This window comes from Neoarius graeffei, chromosome 10 (assembly GCF_027579695.1).
Source record: "Neoarius graeffei isolate fNeoGra1 chromosome 10, fNeoGra1.pri, whole genome shotgun sequence".
Taxonomy (NCBI): domain Eukaryota; kingdom Metazoa; phylum Chordata; class Actinopteri; order Siluriformes; family Ariidae; genus Neoarius; species Neoarius graeffei.
In genome coordinates this window covers 3,837,910-3,853,429 of record NC_083578.1, presented here as the reverse complement: position 1 = coordinate 3,853,429, position 15,520 = coordinate 3,837,910, and the positions used below count along the sequence as shown (strand labels likewise).

At 43.8% G+C, this 15,520-nt stretch overlaps 1 protein-coding gene across 1 annotated transcript in view; it reads left to right on the top strand.

The window, feature by feature from the left end:
- Positions 1–15,520, top strand: part of LOC132892688 (alpha-2-macroglobulin-like) — a 100,339-nt gene that overhangs the window by 73,130 nt on the left and 11,689 nt on the right. The window contains exon 30 of the mRNA XM_060931001.1: positions 2,261–2,454. Within this exon, the coding sequence (XP_060786984.1) occupies positions 2,261–2,454 (194 nt within the window). The remainder of the gene's footprint in view (positions 1–2,260; positions 2,455–15,520) is intronic.

Here is a 15,520-nt window from a genome sequence, read left to right as displayed (position 1 = left end):
TGTCTGACAGCTCAAAGCTTAAAGTGCAGTACAAGTGGATGCTAGATTTTAGTACATCAGAATGTGATTTTGATTATTTGCGTTTTAATTAGAGACAGCTTATGTTGTGCTATACTCAACTTATGCTGTAAAATATTAATTAACAGCTATTAACATGAACCAAACAGCAACATTTTCAGAGGTTAAAAGGTGAGCTCTATGTCCTGATTTTAAAAAAATCAATTTTAGATAAAATTGTGTTGGGATTTGTTGGAGAATGGTATTTTCAGTCTTGTTGGTGTTGGCTGGTGTCTGTTTGTTTCACAGTAGACAAAGTTGGTGCTTGCTGGTGAGTGTTGGTGTGTTAAAGATTGCTGTTTGTTGGAGAATGTCAGTGTTGATGGTGTTGCTTGGCATTTGTTGGTGAATATTTTGTGGTAAAATCTGTTATAGTATGATGAAAGCTAATGAAAAAAATATGGGCGGTGCTTCGTTGTTGGAGATTATAGTCTGTTGGTGATTACTTCATGGAATGTTGATATTTGAGAATTTTGGTGGTTGCTTTTGGTGTATAAATAGAAATCATTGGACTGGGCTCACTGGACTGTAACTTTTGGAGGATGTTGGCAATGGATGGGCAATTTCTATGTCTCATCTCATCATCTCTAGCCGCTTTATCCTGTTCTACAGGGTCGCAGGCAAGCTGGAGCCTATCCCAGCTGACTACAGGCGAAAGGCGGGGTACACCCTGGACAAGTCGCCAGGTCATCACAGGGCTGACACATAGACACAGACAACCATTCACACTCACATTCACACCTACGGTCAATTTAGGCTACATCCACACGACAACGGCAACGAGATTTTTAAAAAAAAATATCACGTCCACATGGGCAACGGATCAGTAAACTATCAGGTACATATGACAACGCAATGCTTGCTGAAAACGATGCAATACACATGCCACACCTCTAGGTGCGCTGTAAGACGGTCCCATCGGAGACACAGAACAATAGAAGAAGTAAGGGCGCATGCGCATAAACTATTATGCGCGAGACTTCATATTAGCCACAAAGTCAGAAAAATCTGTTCGTAAAATTACGTTATAATGACCAAATACAATGAAAAGTATTTTTCCAGTCTCACCTGTGAAAGGTAATCCCATGTGATCTTGTTTGGATGGTAAACCTGTTGGTACAGTTAAATGCAGCACATGAATGAGGCATCTTTATTCTCCGCTTTGCCCTATCGAATATGGCAGCGAGGATGACGTATGATTCTACGCGGAAGGCAGCGTCTTTAATGGTCTGGAATAAATTGAATGCTACACGTTGATGGATTAATTTGTTCTTCTATGCCCTTTTTGAGGAATGTATTGTAGGACTTAAACCAACATCTGAAGAGGTGAGATCGCTCCTTTTTTCCCCTATTTTTGCTGGCGGGATTGACTCTGCCCTAAGGGCTACTCTCTCTCTCTCACTTTGCACCATTACACAATAAATATTCACAGTGAAAATATTTTGTAAGCGCGTTTCATGAACCAAGTTATAGGATTTGTTGACAACTCGCATCGAGTTCGTTACACTTCTACCCGGCGTGAAGCACATGTGGTTGTGATGTCATCGTAAACAAATCCGTTCTACTCATCCAGATGACTTCGCAATGGCAACGTTGCCAGATCTTTCCACTCTGGAACCCATTCTCAAAAGATAGCGTTTTGGGGCACCCAAAACGCCAGTGCCGTGTGGACGCCAGGCCTAAACGATAAACAATTGTATCAGATTCACCTGAAATCATTGCCGTGTGGACAGGGCCTTAGAGTCACCAGTTAACCTAACCTGCATGTCTTTGGACTGTGGGGGAAACCGGAGCACCCGGAGGAAATCCATGCGGACACGGGAAGAACATGCAAACTCCACACAGAAAGGCCCTTGCCGGCCACAGGGCTTGAACCCAGGCGACAGCGCTAACCACTACACCACCGTGCTGCCCCAATTTCTATGTGTGCTGGTAAAAATAAATAAATAAAAATCCTGTGTTGGTATTTGAGAATCACAGACTTGTTTGTTGGTTGTGGATTTCTTGTTGGTTGGAGTTTAGAGGTGATGCTGTTTTGGAAAAATTGATATTCGACAATTTTTGTGTTAGGGGTTTGACATGATTTTGAACTGTGTTGGTGAATGTGTGTAACTGTTGGATAATGGTGTATAATGTGGGTTTGTGGTGCTCTTTGGAGTGATGTAGGTCAATGACTCAAGTATGTGTGTAATATCTCCCTCAGGGGGTGGGAGACACTGGAGCTCAGTGAATGATGGGATCAAGATGGACTCTTTGGAGGTGGAGATGACTTCATATGTTCTTCTGGCTCTGTTGTCTGGACCCCAGATGCCTGGGTTTGATCTGAGTTACAGTGCCAGCATCGTCCACTGGCTTTCTCGGCAGCAGAACGCTTTCGGGGGCTTTGTGTCTACACAGGTACAAAGTGTTAACATTTAACATTCTACAAATTTTCTATGGGTTTAAGTGTGGTGATTGACTTGTCCATTCCAACACCGTTATTTTCCTCCAGTGGAACCAATTGAGAGTCTCTTTTGCAGTATGTTTTGGATCTTGTCCTGCTGGAATGTTCACCCATGTTTCATCCGCCATGACTCCATTCATTTTCCCTTTGATAATTTGGATTCTGCTGGTACAATGACTAGAGAAACAGCCCCATACCATGATACTTCCACCTCTGAACTTTACTGTAGGTTTGATATTTTTAGGGTCATATGAAGAGCCAAATATGGCTCTTTGAAAAGACTGATTGTTTTTCTCTCGTCTGAGCACACCACATTCTCCCAGTAATCTATAGGCTTCTCCAAATGTTCTGTAGTAAACTTCAAACAAGCTTCAGCATGCCTTTTCTACAGTCAGGCCCGCCAACAGGGGGGGACAAACGGGTATGTTGTCCCGGGCCCAGGAATGGGGGGGGGGCCCAGAAGTGGGCTCTCATGAAGTTGCAATTATTTTATTTCATTTCAAAATGTGTTGATTTGGGGGAGAAATGTGCTATATTTGCATTCAATAAATGATTTCTAGATCTTTTGCCTTTATTGTCTTTGAAAAAGGCGCCAAGAACCCCCTACCACCCCTAATGCAAATATGGTTTGGTCTGACTCTTTGATTAAGGGGAAAAAAACGACATCGTTCGGTCATAGCGCTTCGACAATCAGCGTGCGTGCCATTTGCCAACATGCACAAGTCAGGAGCATAGGGTGACCATTCGTCCGGATTTCGTCCGGACAGTCCGGTTTTAGAGCCGTCTGTCCGGACGTCTGTCACGCGTCCTCACTTTTTACATTTTGTCCTCATTTCGGACCCTCAGCCGCCACCGTTGCATCAATCGCCACAAATCCCCGCCCATTATTTACACTTGCTATTCTGCGATGACATACAAGCAAAGATAGCCTACAGGGATTTCTCGTATACAAACATTGGCACTGCGCACGCAGCTGATGGAGCCTTTGCAGCCTCTGATTGGCTGGAAGCTGCTGTCACTCAGAAGCTGCGCTCACGCGATTCACTGATTTTTGCTCCTCCGAGCTGCGCGCGCAGTGTGAATGTTTGTACGGAAAAACCTATGAATGTTGGCACGCATGCTGTTGAACAATACTCATGCCGAAACGAAAGACATCCTTTAAAAATGCTTGGTGCTTAGAGCATCGTTTTGTCGGCAAGAGCCAAAAAGGAGAACACTTTGCCTTCTGCAAGCTCTGTCGCATTGACATTGATGTGGGGAGCAGAGGTAAAGGTGCGATAGACAGACATGCAGACACAGACCGCCACAGAGAGAATGCCAGCAGTGCTGGACAGTCATCTTTAGCATCATTTTTTGCCCCAGCAGCTCTACCAACCCCAATCGATGACAAAACCACTGCTGCTGAGCTGACTAAATTGTTCCACACCATTAAACACCATCACTCGTACAGGAGTTTAGACTGCTCTGCAAAAGTTGACAGGTAAGGTTATAGGCCAAATGTAAATGACATGGTTGACTGTCATTTTTCATGTTTTTCCTTTTGCTATTTTTTTTGGATGAGCATAAATGAACACAACAATGTTTTGTTTTTAGTTTAGTTCCTGTGGATAAGCCAAGGCCAGTATAGTAGGCTAAATGACAGTAGGCCTACATGTTTCTTGACTCATTTTTCGATTTTTCTTTTTTTTTTCTTTTTGATGGTCATTTTCAAGTGAATAAATATGTTGGCCTATGGCATGGCAAAGACTGTTTTTTTTCAGTGTCTATAGATGGACACAACTCTTTACAGTGACTTTACAGTGATGTTTTGTTTCTTGTTGACATGGTCTTGACCATCATTTTCCACATTTCTCTTTTTGATAGGTGTTCCAAGTAAATAAATATTGACTTCATATGTTTTTTTTTTTTTTATAAGTTTTTCTTAAAACCCGAAATCCCCCGTCCATCGCTGCTCCTTCAGGAGCACCCCAATCACGTGATTATAGTAGACTATCCACAAGCTTAGAAAGGCATTGCGGGGGCTGTTACATGCAGGCTTGGGGCGTAACGGAATACATTTAATGGCGTTCGGTTAAAGGATGTGTGTGTGGGTTGGCCCCGGGGTTGTTGGGGGGGGGCATTCAGAGCATTTTGTCCCGGGCCCAGCCAAAGCTGTCAGCGGCCCTGTCTACAGTAATGGAGTCTTTTTGAGGTAATGGAGAATGGAGACCATGGCTGTGGAGTGCCCTGCCTATCCTTTTCTCTCTGACAACTGTACCTACTGCTTCCAGCTCTTCCTAGAGCTCTTTTGCTCTTGGGCTACTCTTCTGACTTTTGTTCTGACTGCCCAGTGGGAAATCTTGCAAGGACCTCCTATGTGTGGCTGGTTCAGGGCTGACTGATGATCCTTCCACTTGCAGAAAATTTTTCATGATGTTGCTTATGGGAATATTTAGGAGTTGAAAATTCGTTTGGTAACCAGTGCCATTGCTATGCTGCTCAATAATCTTGTTGTGAAGGTCTTGGTAGATCTCTGTGTCTCTACACATCATGAGATGTTTCTTGCAAGACAGCTTGGAGACAAATGATTGATTTACTTCAATTCAGAGGTGGGTTTCCCTTTTTCAAAGAGTGGAAGTACTAACTGACTAGCATGCATGAACCCAGCTGATTTTAAGTAGCACAGTTAGAAGAACTAATTACAGCAATCAGCTGTGTTTGTTCCTGCATTCAATACTTTTTCCTATGTCATTCTACTTTATTGCACATAACTATTTAATGAATTGTAATATTGTTTTCTTGTAATGTTTAGTTTTATTACATTGACACCAGTGTCTGCTTAACATATAATGTGAATAACTGCACTGGAAATATCTCATTTATCTCATCTCATTATCTCGAGCCGCTTTATCCTGTTCGACAGGGTCGCAAGCAAGCTGGAGCCTATCCCAGCTGACTATGGGCGAAAGGCGGGGTACACCCTGGACAAGTCGCCAGGTCATCACAGGGCTGACACAAACACAGACAACCATTCACACTCACATTCACACCTATGGTCAATTTAGAGTCACCAGTTAACCTAACCTGCATGTCTTTGGACTGTGGGGGAAACCGGAGCACCCGGAGGAAACCCATGCGGACACAGGGAGAACATGCAAACTCCACACAGAAAGGCCCTCGCCGGCCACGGGGCTCGAACCCGGACCTTCTTGCTGTGAGGCGACAGCGCTAAACACTACACCACCGCGCCACCCGCACTGGAAATATGCTTAATCGAAAAACAGTTGACGTGTTGAAAACTTGTTTCCCCCATTGTATTCAAAGATTCAAAGATTTTTTTTATTGTCAATTCACTATATATCCAGGACATATAGGAGAATCGAAATGCTGTTTCTCTCTCACTTTACTTGTAAAATCAGATAAATATTTATATTAAGAAAAACAATATAAATATAGATAATATAGGTAAAAATACACACTAAAATCAAACAATGTACAAAATAGCAGTAATGCAAATACAGTACAATATCGGTAATGGAGAAGGTGCTTAGAAGAGTAGCTTATGAGGTGTATATGAGCAGTAGTGCAAATGAGCAATAGCAGCAGATACAACAGTAATGCAAACAATTGTAGTGTGATGTGCAAACGGATGAGATAGAGTTTCTTGTGTGAATGAATGTGTTACAGACCAGGGGTAGGGGGAAGGTAGTGGACAGAGTTCAGCATCCTGACAGCCTGGTGGATGAAGCTATTCAGTAATCTTGTGGAGTGGGCCCGGAGGCTCCGGTACCTTTTCCCTGAGGACAGGAGGCTGAAGAGTGAGTGTGAAGGGTGGGAGATGTCACCAGCAATGCTGATGGCTCTGCAGGTGAGACAGGAGTGATAGATGTCCGTAAGGGAGGGCTGAAGGGTACCAATGATTTTGCTGGCTGTGTTCACTATGCATTGCAGAGTCTTCCGACAGGAGGCATTGCAGCCTCCATACCATGCAGTGATGCAGCCAGTGAGGACACTCTCAATGGTGCCCCTGTAGAAAGACCACATGATGGGGGGTGGGACTTGTGCACTCCTCAGTTTGTGGAGGAAGTAGAGGCAACTTTGAGCCTTCTTGGCCAGCGATGTGGTGTTGTTGGACCAGGAGAGGTCCTCAGCAATGTGCACCCCTAGGAATTTGGTGCTACTCACCCTCTCCACTGCAGCACCATCGATGGTCAGAGGGGGATGCTGTGAGTGACCACTTCTGAAGTCGACCACAATCTCTTTGGTCTTCCCCACATTCAGGAAGAGATTGTTGTCTTTACTCCACTGGACCAGTTGGCTCACCTCATTCCTGTAGTTGGCTTCATCATTGTTAGTGATGAGGCCCATCACAGTCATGTCATCTGCAAACTTGATGATGTGGTTGGTGCTGTAGATTGGTACACAGTCATGGGTCAGCAGGGTGAAGAGCAGCGAGCTGAGCACACACCCTTGTGGGGCCCCTGTGCTCAGCATGATGGTCCTGGAGGTGTTACTGCCGACCCAAATGTTCTGTGGCCTCCCTGTAAGAAAGTCCAGCACCCAGTTACAAAGAGAGGTGTTGAGTCCCAAATGTCTGAGTTTTTGTATTATCTGCTGGGGAATGATTGTGTTGAATGCTGAACTGTAATCCAAGAACAGCATTCGCACATAAGTATTCTTTGAGTCCAGGTGAGTGAGGGCTGGGTGTAGAGCAGCAGAGATAGCATCCTCTATGGACCTGTTTGACCTATATGCAAACTGGAACAGGTCATGAGGGGGAGGGAGGATAGACTTGATGTTCTGCATGACCAGTCGCTCAAAGCACTTCATGATGATGGAAGTCAGTGCTATGGGCTGATAGTCATTATAGCTGGATGGGAGGGGCCTCTTTGGCACTGGTATTATGGTTGTAGCTTTGAAACACATGGGGAAAACAGCTTGGTTCAGGGAGATGTTAAAGATGTCAGTGAGGACATCCTTGAGCTCCATGGCACAGTCCTTCAAAACATAACCAGGTACTGTTGTCTGGTCTAGCTGCCTTATGTGGGTTGATCCTGGAGAGGGTCCTCTCCACACTGGCTGGAGCCAGACATACGGCCTGCTCATCCAGGGGAGGAGTAATCTTCTGTGCTGGTGTGTTGTTTTGTGTTTCAAAGCGTCCAAAGAAGTCATTTAGGCAGTTTAGCAATGTGATGTCACTCTCACAGTTCTGTGGTGGGGGTTTGTAGTTTGTGAGGGTTTGAATGCCATGCCAGAGATACTGTGCATCTCTGGTGTTGCTGAAGTGTCCAGATATTTTCTTGCTGTACTGACGTTTTGCCTCCCTGATGCCGCGGGACAGGTTGGCTCTGGCTGTTGCTAGTCCTGCAGTATCACCAGTCCTAAAGGCTGCATCCCGAGCCCGCAGGAGCCTGTGAACCTCTCCTGTCAGCCTAGGCTTCTGGTTAGTACGAACAGTGATTGTTTTGCAGTGAGTGACACCATCAGTGCCTTTAGCGATATATGCTGTGACAGCCTCAGTGTATTCCTCTAAGTCTATGTGGTCATTGTAAGTGGCTGCTTCTTTGGCAATGTCCCAGTGTGTAGTGCTAAAACAGTCTTTCAAAGCATAGGAGGCCCCCTCTGGCCACACACGTACCTCTTTTTGTGTTGGTCTGATGGCTCTCACTCTGGGTCTATATGCAGGTCTCAGCATGATGGTGATGTGATCAGAGAGACCCAGGTAGGGGAGGGGGAAGGCCTTGTAAGCTCTTTTGTGGGTTGTGTACACCAAGTCCAGGAAGTTGTCACCTCTTGTTGGAAAGTCCACATCTTGATGTAATTTGGGCAGTAAAACCTTTAAATCTGCATGATTGAAGTCACCTGCTGTGATGAGGAATCCGTCTGGGTGCGCTGTCTGTTGTTCACTGATGGCCTGGTAGAGTTCATTGAGTGCCTCATTCCTAACATTGGTGTTAGCAGTGGGAGGGATGTAAACAGCGATGAGCAGAATCGATGTAAACTCCTTCAGTAAGTAGAAGGGTCGGCACTTGATGATAAACTCTGCCAGTGGAGAACAGTGTTTGTACACAACAGTAGCATTCCGGCACCAAGTGTCGCTGATGTAAACACACACTCCCCCACCATGAGTCTTGCCTCCTTTCATAAAGGCTCGGTCAGCGTGGTAGCATGTTAGCCTGGCTAGCTGGATAACAGAGTCTGGAATGTTATTATTCAGCCAGGATTCCAGAAAGATGAAAACACAGCAATCCCTCACATCACATAGTGCAGATCTCCTGAGTTCTATGTGATCTATTTTGTTGTCTAGTGAGCGTACATTGGCCAGAATGAGGGATGGTATCGTGGGTCTGTGCAGGCTAGCAGCTAGCCTAGCCCAGATGCCTCCATGCTTGTCATGCTTCTGTTTTCTCTCACACTGCTTCTGGCGCCTCCTCTCTGGGTAAGACATAGCAGGCGAGTCCGGTGATGTAGTAGTCCGGCGAAGAAGATCCAGGTCTCGAAATTCCTGTATGACTTTCTGGTCCAAGATGAGATGTTTGGTCATATTTCCTATAGCTAGAAGGTAGTGGCAACAATATCTTGTGACCGACATTGTCAGTGCACTACTCACACATGAATGTAGACATAAAGCACAGAGACATACACTAGAACACACACTTTTAGACACTAAACGCGGAGAGAGAGGGGCCGCTGCATCCATACGCGCCGCCATTGTATAGTCCTGACTGAAGATTTCATTTATAATCATTGTCATGGTTATATTTTAACATGGTAACACAGCATCAGGAGCAGTGTTTTTTATATATATATATATATATATATATATATATATATATATATATATATATATATATATATATATATTAGTGCTGTCAAGCGATTAAAATATTTAATCGCGATTAATGTCGCGACTGTCGTAGTTAACTCGCGATTAATCGCAATTTAATCGCATATTTTTGTCACATGAAAAACCATTGTAATTCTCTTATCAGGATAAAAAAGTGAATGTGCTTGCTTTGTACCAAATTTTTTTTTTTTTTTATTGCAGAGCATAACACGTCTTGTCACAGCCACTGCAAAGTTGGGCTGGAGCCGCCGATGGGAAAACGAAACCTAAGCCGAGCACCGTGGCTCTTCGTCCCGAGGCGCGGGGCTTTTTTTTTTAAATTGAATTGATTTATTTCGCAATAAAAACATATGCATAACATGTGAACATATAAATATAAATATTGCGGAGGATAACACAAAAAGTAAAAATACTTATTTCCATTGTGGTCCTCGCGCGCCCTGCCCGCGCTGGTTCTTTGGGGGAGGAGGGCAGAGGACTCTGGCTGTGCGGGGCGTGGCATTACAGTCTAGCTGCTATCGTTTTTCTAAGCAAAGTCTCTGTTCCAAGTTCCTGGCAGTTTCAAAAGCTTATGAAAAACCTACATCATGTCACAGAGCGTTAATCTCGCGATAAAAAAATTATCGCCGTTAAAATTGAGTCAAGTTAATGCGATAACACGACATTTTTGACAGCACTAATATATACAACCCCGATTCCAAAAAAGTTGGGACAAAGTACAAATTGTAAATAAAAACGGAATGCAATGATGTGGAAGTTTCAAAATTCCATATTTTATTCAGAATAGAACATAGATGACATATCAAATGTTTAAACTGAGAAAATGTATCATTTAAAGAGAAAAATTAGGTGATTTTTAAATTTCATGACAACAACACATCTCAAAAAAGTTGGGACAAGGCCATGTTTACCATTGTGAGACATCCCCTTTTCTCTTTACAACAGTCTGTAAACGTCTGGGGACTGAGGAGACAAGTTGCTCAACTTTAGGGATAGGAATGTTAACCCATTCTTGTCTAATGTAGGATTCGAGTTGCTCAACTGTCTTAGGCCTTTTTTGTCGTATCTTCTGTTTTATGATGCGCCAAATGTTTTCTATGGGTGAAAGATCTGGACTGCAGGCTGGCCAGTTCAGTACCCGGACCCTTCTTCTACGCAGCCATGATGCTGTAATTGATGCAGTATGTGGTTTGGCATTGTCATGTTGGAAAATGCAAGGTCTTCCCTGAAAGAGACGTCGTCTGGATGGGAGCATATGTTGCTCTAGAACCTGGATATACCTTTCAGCGTTGATGGTGTCTTTCCAGATGTGTAAGCTGCCCATGCCACATGCACTAATGCAACCCCACACCATCAGAGATGCAGGCTTCTGAACTGAGCGCTGATAACAACTTGGGTCGTCCTTCTCCTCTTTAGTCCGAATGGCACGGTGTCCCTGATTTCCATAAAGAACTTCACATTTTGATTCGTCTGACCACAGAACAGTTTTCCACTTTGCCACAGTCCATTTTAAATGAGCCTTGGCCCAGAGAAGACATCTGTGCTTCTGGATCATGTTTAGATACGGCTTCTTCTTTGAACTATAGAGTTTTAGCTGGCAACGGTGGATGGCACGGTGAATTGTGTTCACAGATAATGTTCTCTGGAAATATTCCTGAGCCCATTTTGTGATTTCCAATACAGAAGCATGCCTGTATGTGATGCAGTGCCATCTAAGGGCCCGAAGATCACAGGCACCCAGTATGGTTTTCCGGTCTTGACCCTTACGCACAGAGATTCTTCCAGATTCTCTGAATCTTTTGATGATATTATGCACTGTAGATGGTGATATGTTCAAACTCTTTGCAATTTTACACTGTCGAACTCCTTTCTGATATTGCTCCACTATTTGTCAGCGCAGAATTAGGGGGATTGGTGATCCTCTTCCCATCTTTACTTCTGAGAGCCGCTGCCACTCCAAGATGCTCTTTTTATACCCAGTCATGTTAATGACCTACTGCCAATTGACCTAATGAGTTGCAATTTGGTCCTCCAGCTGTTCCTTTTTTGTACCTTTAACTTTTCCAGTCTCTTATTGCCCCTGTCCCAACTTTTTTGAGATGTGTTGCTGTCATGAAATTTCAAATGAGCCAATATTTGGCATGAAATGTCAATGTCTCACTTTCAACATTTGATATGTTGTCTATGTTCTATTGTGAATACAATATCAGTTTTTGAGATTTGTAAATTATTGCATTCCGTTTTTATTTACAATTTGTACTTTGTCCCAACTTTTTTGGAATTGGGTTTATATATATATATATATATATATATATATATATATATATATATATATATATATATATATATATATATATACACACACTAGTGCATCTCAAAAAATTAGAATACCATGAAAAAGTTCCATTTTTTTCATAATTTAATTCAAAAAGGTAAACTTTCATATCTTCTATATTCATTACATGTAAAGTGAAATATTTAAAGCCTTTTTTGTTTTAATTTTGATGATTATGGCTTATTGCTCATGAAAATCAGAAATCCAGTATCTCAAATTATTAGAATATTCCCTAAGATCAATCAAAAAAAGGATTTACAATACAGAAATGTCCAACTTCTGAAAAGTATATTCATTTATACACTCAGTACTTGGTCGGGGCTCCTTTACCATGAATTACTGTATCAATGCGGTGTGGTATGGAGGTAATCAGTCTGTGGCACTGCTGAGGTGTTATTGAAGCCCAGGTTGCTTTGATAGTGGCCTTCAGCGTATCTGTATTTTTGGGTCAGGTGTTTCTCATCTTCCTCTTGACAATACCCCATAGATTCTCTATGTGGTTCAGGTCAGGCAAGTTGGCTGGCCCATCAAACACAGTAATATCATGGTCAGCAAACCATTTGGTAGTAGTTTTGGCACTGTGGGTAGGTGCTAAGTCCTGCTGGAAAAGGAAATCAGCATCTCCAAAAAGCTCGTCAGCAGATGGAAGCATGAAGTGCTCTAAAATCTCCTGGTAGATGGCTGTGTTGACTTTGGACTTGATAAAATACAGTGGACCAACACCAGCAGATGACATGGCACCCCAAATCATCACAGACTGTGGAAACTTCACACTGGGCTTCAAACACCTTGGATTCTGTGCCTGTCCACTCTTCCTCCCGACTCTAGAACCGTGATTTCCAAATTAAACGCAAAATGTACTTTCATCTGAAAAGAGGACTTTGGACCACTGAGCAACAGTCCATTTCTTTCTCTCCTTAGCCCAGATAAGACGCTTCTGACATTGTCTCTGGCTCAGGAGTAGCTTGATATTAGGAATGCGAAAGTTGTATCCCCTTTCTTGAAGATGTCTGTTCATGATGGGTCTTGATACACTGACACCAGCCTCAGTCCACTCCTTGTGAAGCTCACCCAAGTTCTTGAATCGACTTTTCTTGACAATCCTCTCAAGACTGCGGCCATCCCTGTTGCTCGTGCACCTTTTCCAGCCACCCTTTTCAGCAATGACCTTTTGTGGCTTACCCTCCTTGTGGAGGGCATCAGTGATCATCTTCTGGACAACAGTCAAGTCAGCAGTCTTCCCCATGATTGTGGTTGTGTGTACTGAACTAGACCGAGAGATACACTGTGTTGATACTGTTTTACTCAAACTCGAAATGAAATATTCTAATATTTTGAGATGGTTTTTTTTATGTTTTTGTACTGTATGCCATACTGATTAAAATTAAAATAGAAAAATGCTTGAAACATTTTAGTTTATGTGTAATGACTCTATAATATATAACATTTTCACTTTCTTAAATAACTGATGGAAATATTGAACTTTTTCACAATATTCTAATTTTTTGAGATGCACTAGTGTGTGTGTGTGTGTGTGTGTATATATATATATATATATATATATATATATATACACACACACAGTATAAAACGTGTGTGTGTGTGTTAGAAACATCCTGATGTATATTAAAAAAAAAAATCTGTTGAACTAATAAGTAATATAACTAACTAATCTACCAGCCAATCAGAAAGTAATATCACAGTTTTTGTTTAGAAAGTTTAGTCAGAAATGTTTACAGCATGCTGCATATATTACTGTCAGCCATGTTGGATTGGGAGGAGAAAAATATAATGGAGGACTAAAAACCAAAATAATTCCATCCATCCAGCCATTTTCTTCCACTTATCTGAAGTCAGGTCGTGGTGGCAGCAGGCTAAGCAAGGTATTCCAGGTGTCCCTCTCCCCAGCAATGCTTTCCAGTTCCTCCTGGGGGATCCCAAGTTGCTCGCAGGCCAGATAAGATATGTAATCTCTCCAGCATGTTCTGAGTCTACCCCAAGGTTTCCTCCTAGTTGGACATGCCCAGAAAACCTCCAAAGGAAGGCTCCCAGGAGGCATCCTAATCAGATGCCTGAACGACCTCAGCTGACTCCTCTTGACATGATGGAGCAGCGGCTCTCCTCTGAGATCCCTCTGGATGTCTAAGCTCCTCACCCTATCTCTAAGGTGAGGGTTTGAACGTAGATTGACTGGTAAATTGAAAGCTTTGCTTTCCTGTTAAGCTCCCTCTTCACCACAACAGTCCAGTACAATGCCCGCATTACTGCTGAGGCCACCCCAAACTGCCTGTCCATCTCATACTCTATTTTACCATCACTCATAAAAAGGACCCTGGGATTATTGAATTCCTTCACTTGGGGCGGCAACTCACTCCCAACCTGGAGGAAGCACTCCACCATTTTCTGGCAGAGAACCATGGCCTCAGACTTGGAGGTGTTGACTCTCATTCCTGCTGCTTCACTCTTGGCTGCAAACTGTCCCAGTGCTTGCTGAAGTTCACACTCTGAAGAAGCCAACAGAACCACATCATCTGCAAAGAGCAGGAATGCAATTCTGAGGTTCCCAAACCAGACATCCTCCTCACCCTGGCTGCACCTTGAGATCCCATCCATGAATATCACAAACAGAATTGGCAACAAGGGGCAGCCTTGGTGGAGTCCAAAACCCACCAGAAATGTGTTTGAGTTTGTGCTGAGAATTCAGACACAGCTCACATTTTGCTTGTACAAGGACTTGGCTTGTAGCAATGACCCTGATACCCCATACTCATGCAGTGTCCCCGACAAGAGCCCCCAGGGGACATGGTCATAAGCCATTTCCAAATCTACAAAACACATGTAGACTGGCTGGTCATCTTCCAATGAACCCCCTCAACAACCCTGCCAAGGTAAAGAGCTGGTCCACCATTCCATGGCCAGGATGGAATCCGCATTGTTCCTTCTGAATCTGAGGTTCGATAATTGGTCAGAGTGTCTTTTCCAGCACCCTGGAATAAACTTTCCCGGGGAGGCTGAGCAGTGTGATACCCCTATAATTGGAGCACATTCTCCGGTCTCTGGTCCAGTTGACAACTCTGCTCCTCTCTTCACCCAAGTGTCCAAGACATACTGTATGGCCACAGATCTGATGATATGACCACAAATTCAATCATTGATCTTTGGCCTAAGATGTTCTGGTACCAGGTACACTTGTGAACCACCTTATGCTCGAACATGGTGTTTGTTATGGCCAACCCATGATAAGCACAGAAGTCCAACAACAAAACACCACTCAGGTTTAGATCAGGCAGGCCATTCCTCCCAATCACCCCCCTTCAGGTTTCTCCATCATTGCCCATGTGAGTGTTGAAGTCCCCCAGAAGAACTATGGAGTCCCCAGTTGGCACCTCTTCCAGGACACCACCCAGCAACTCCAAGAAGGCCAAATACTCTGCACCACTGTTTAGTGCATAAGCACAAACAATAGTCAGTTTTCCTCTCAGTAACTTGCAGTCGCATAGAGGTGACCCACTCATTCTCCAGGGAGAACTCCTACATAGCAGTGCTCAGCCGGGGGGTCGTGGATATCCCCACACCTGCCCGGTACCTCTCACCCTGGGCAACACTGGAAAAAGAGAAAGTCCAACCCCTCTGCAGGAGTTTGCTTCCAGAACCAGTGCTATGCGTGGAGGCAAGTTCAACTATATCTAGTTGGTACCGCTCCGCCTCTCACACCAACTCTGGTTCCTTCCCTGCCAGAGAGGTGACGTTCCATGTCCCAATAACTAGCCTGCACTGCCGAGGATCAGCATGCCCAGGCTCCCATTTTTGCCTGCCACCTGGCAATGCACCCAACTCTCGTGACTGTCCTTGTGGGTGG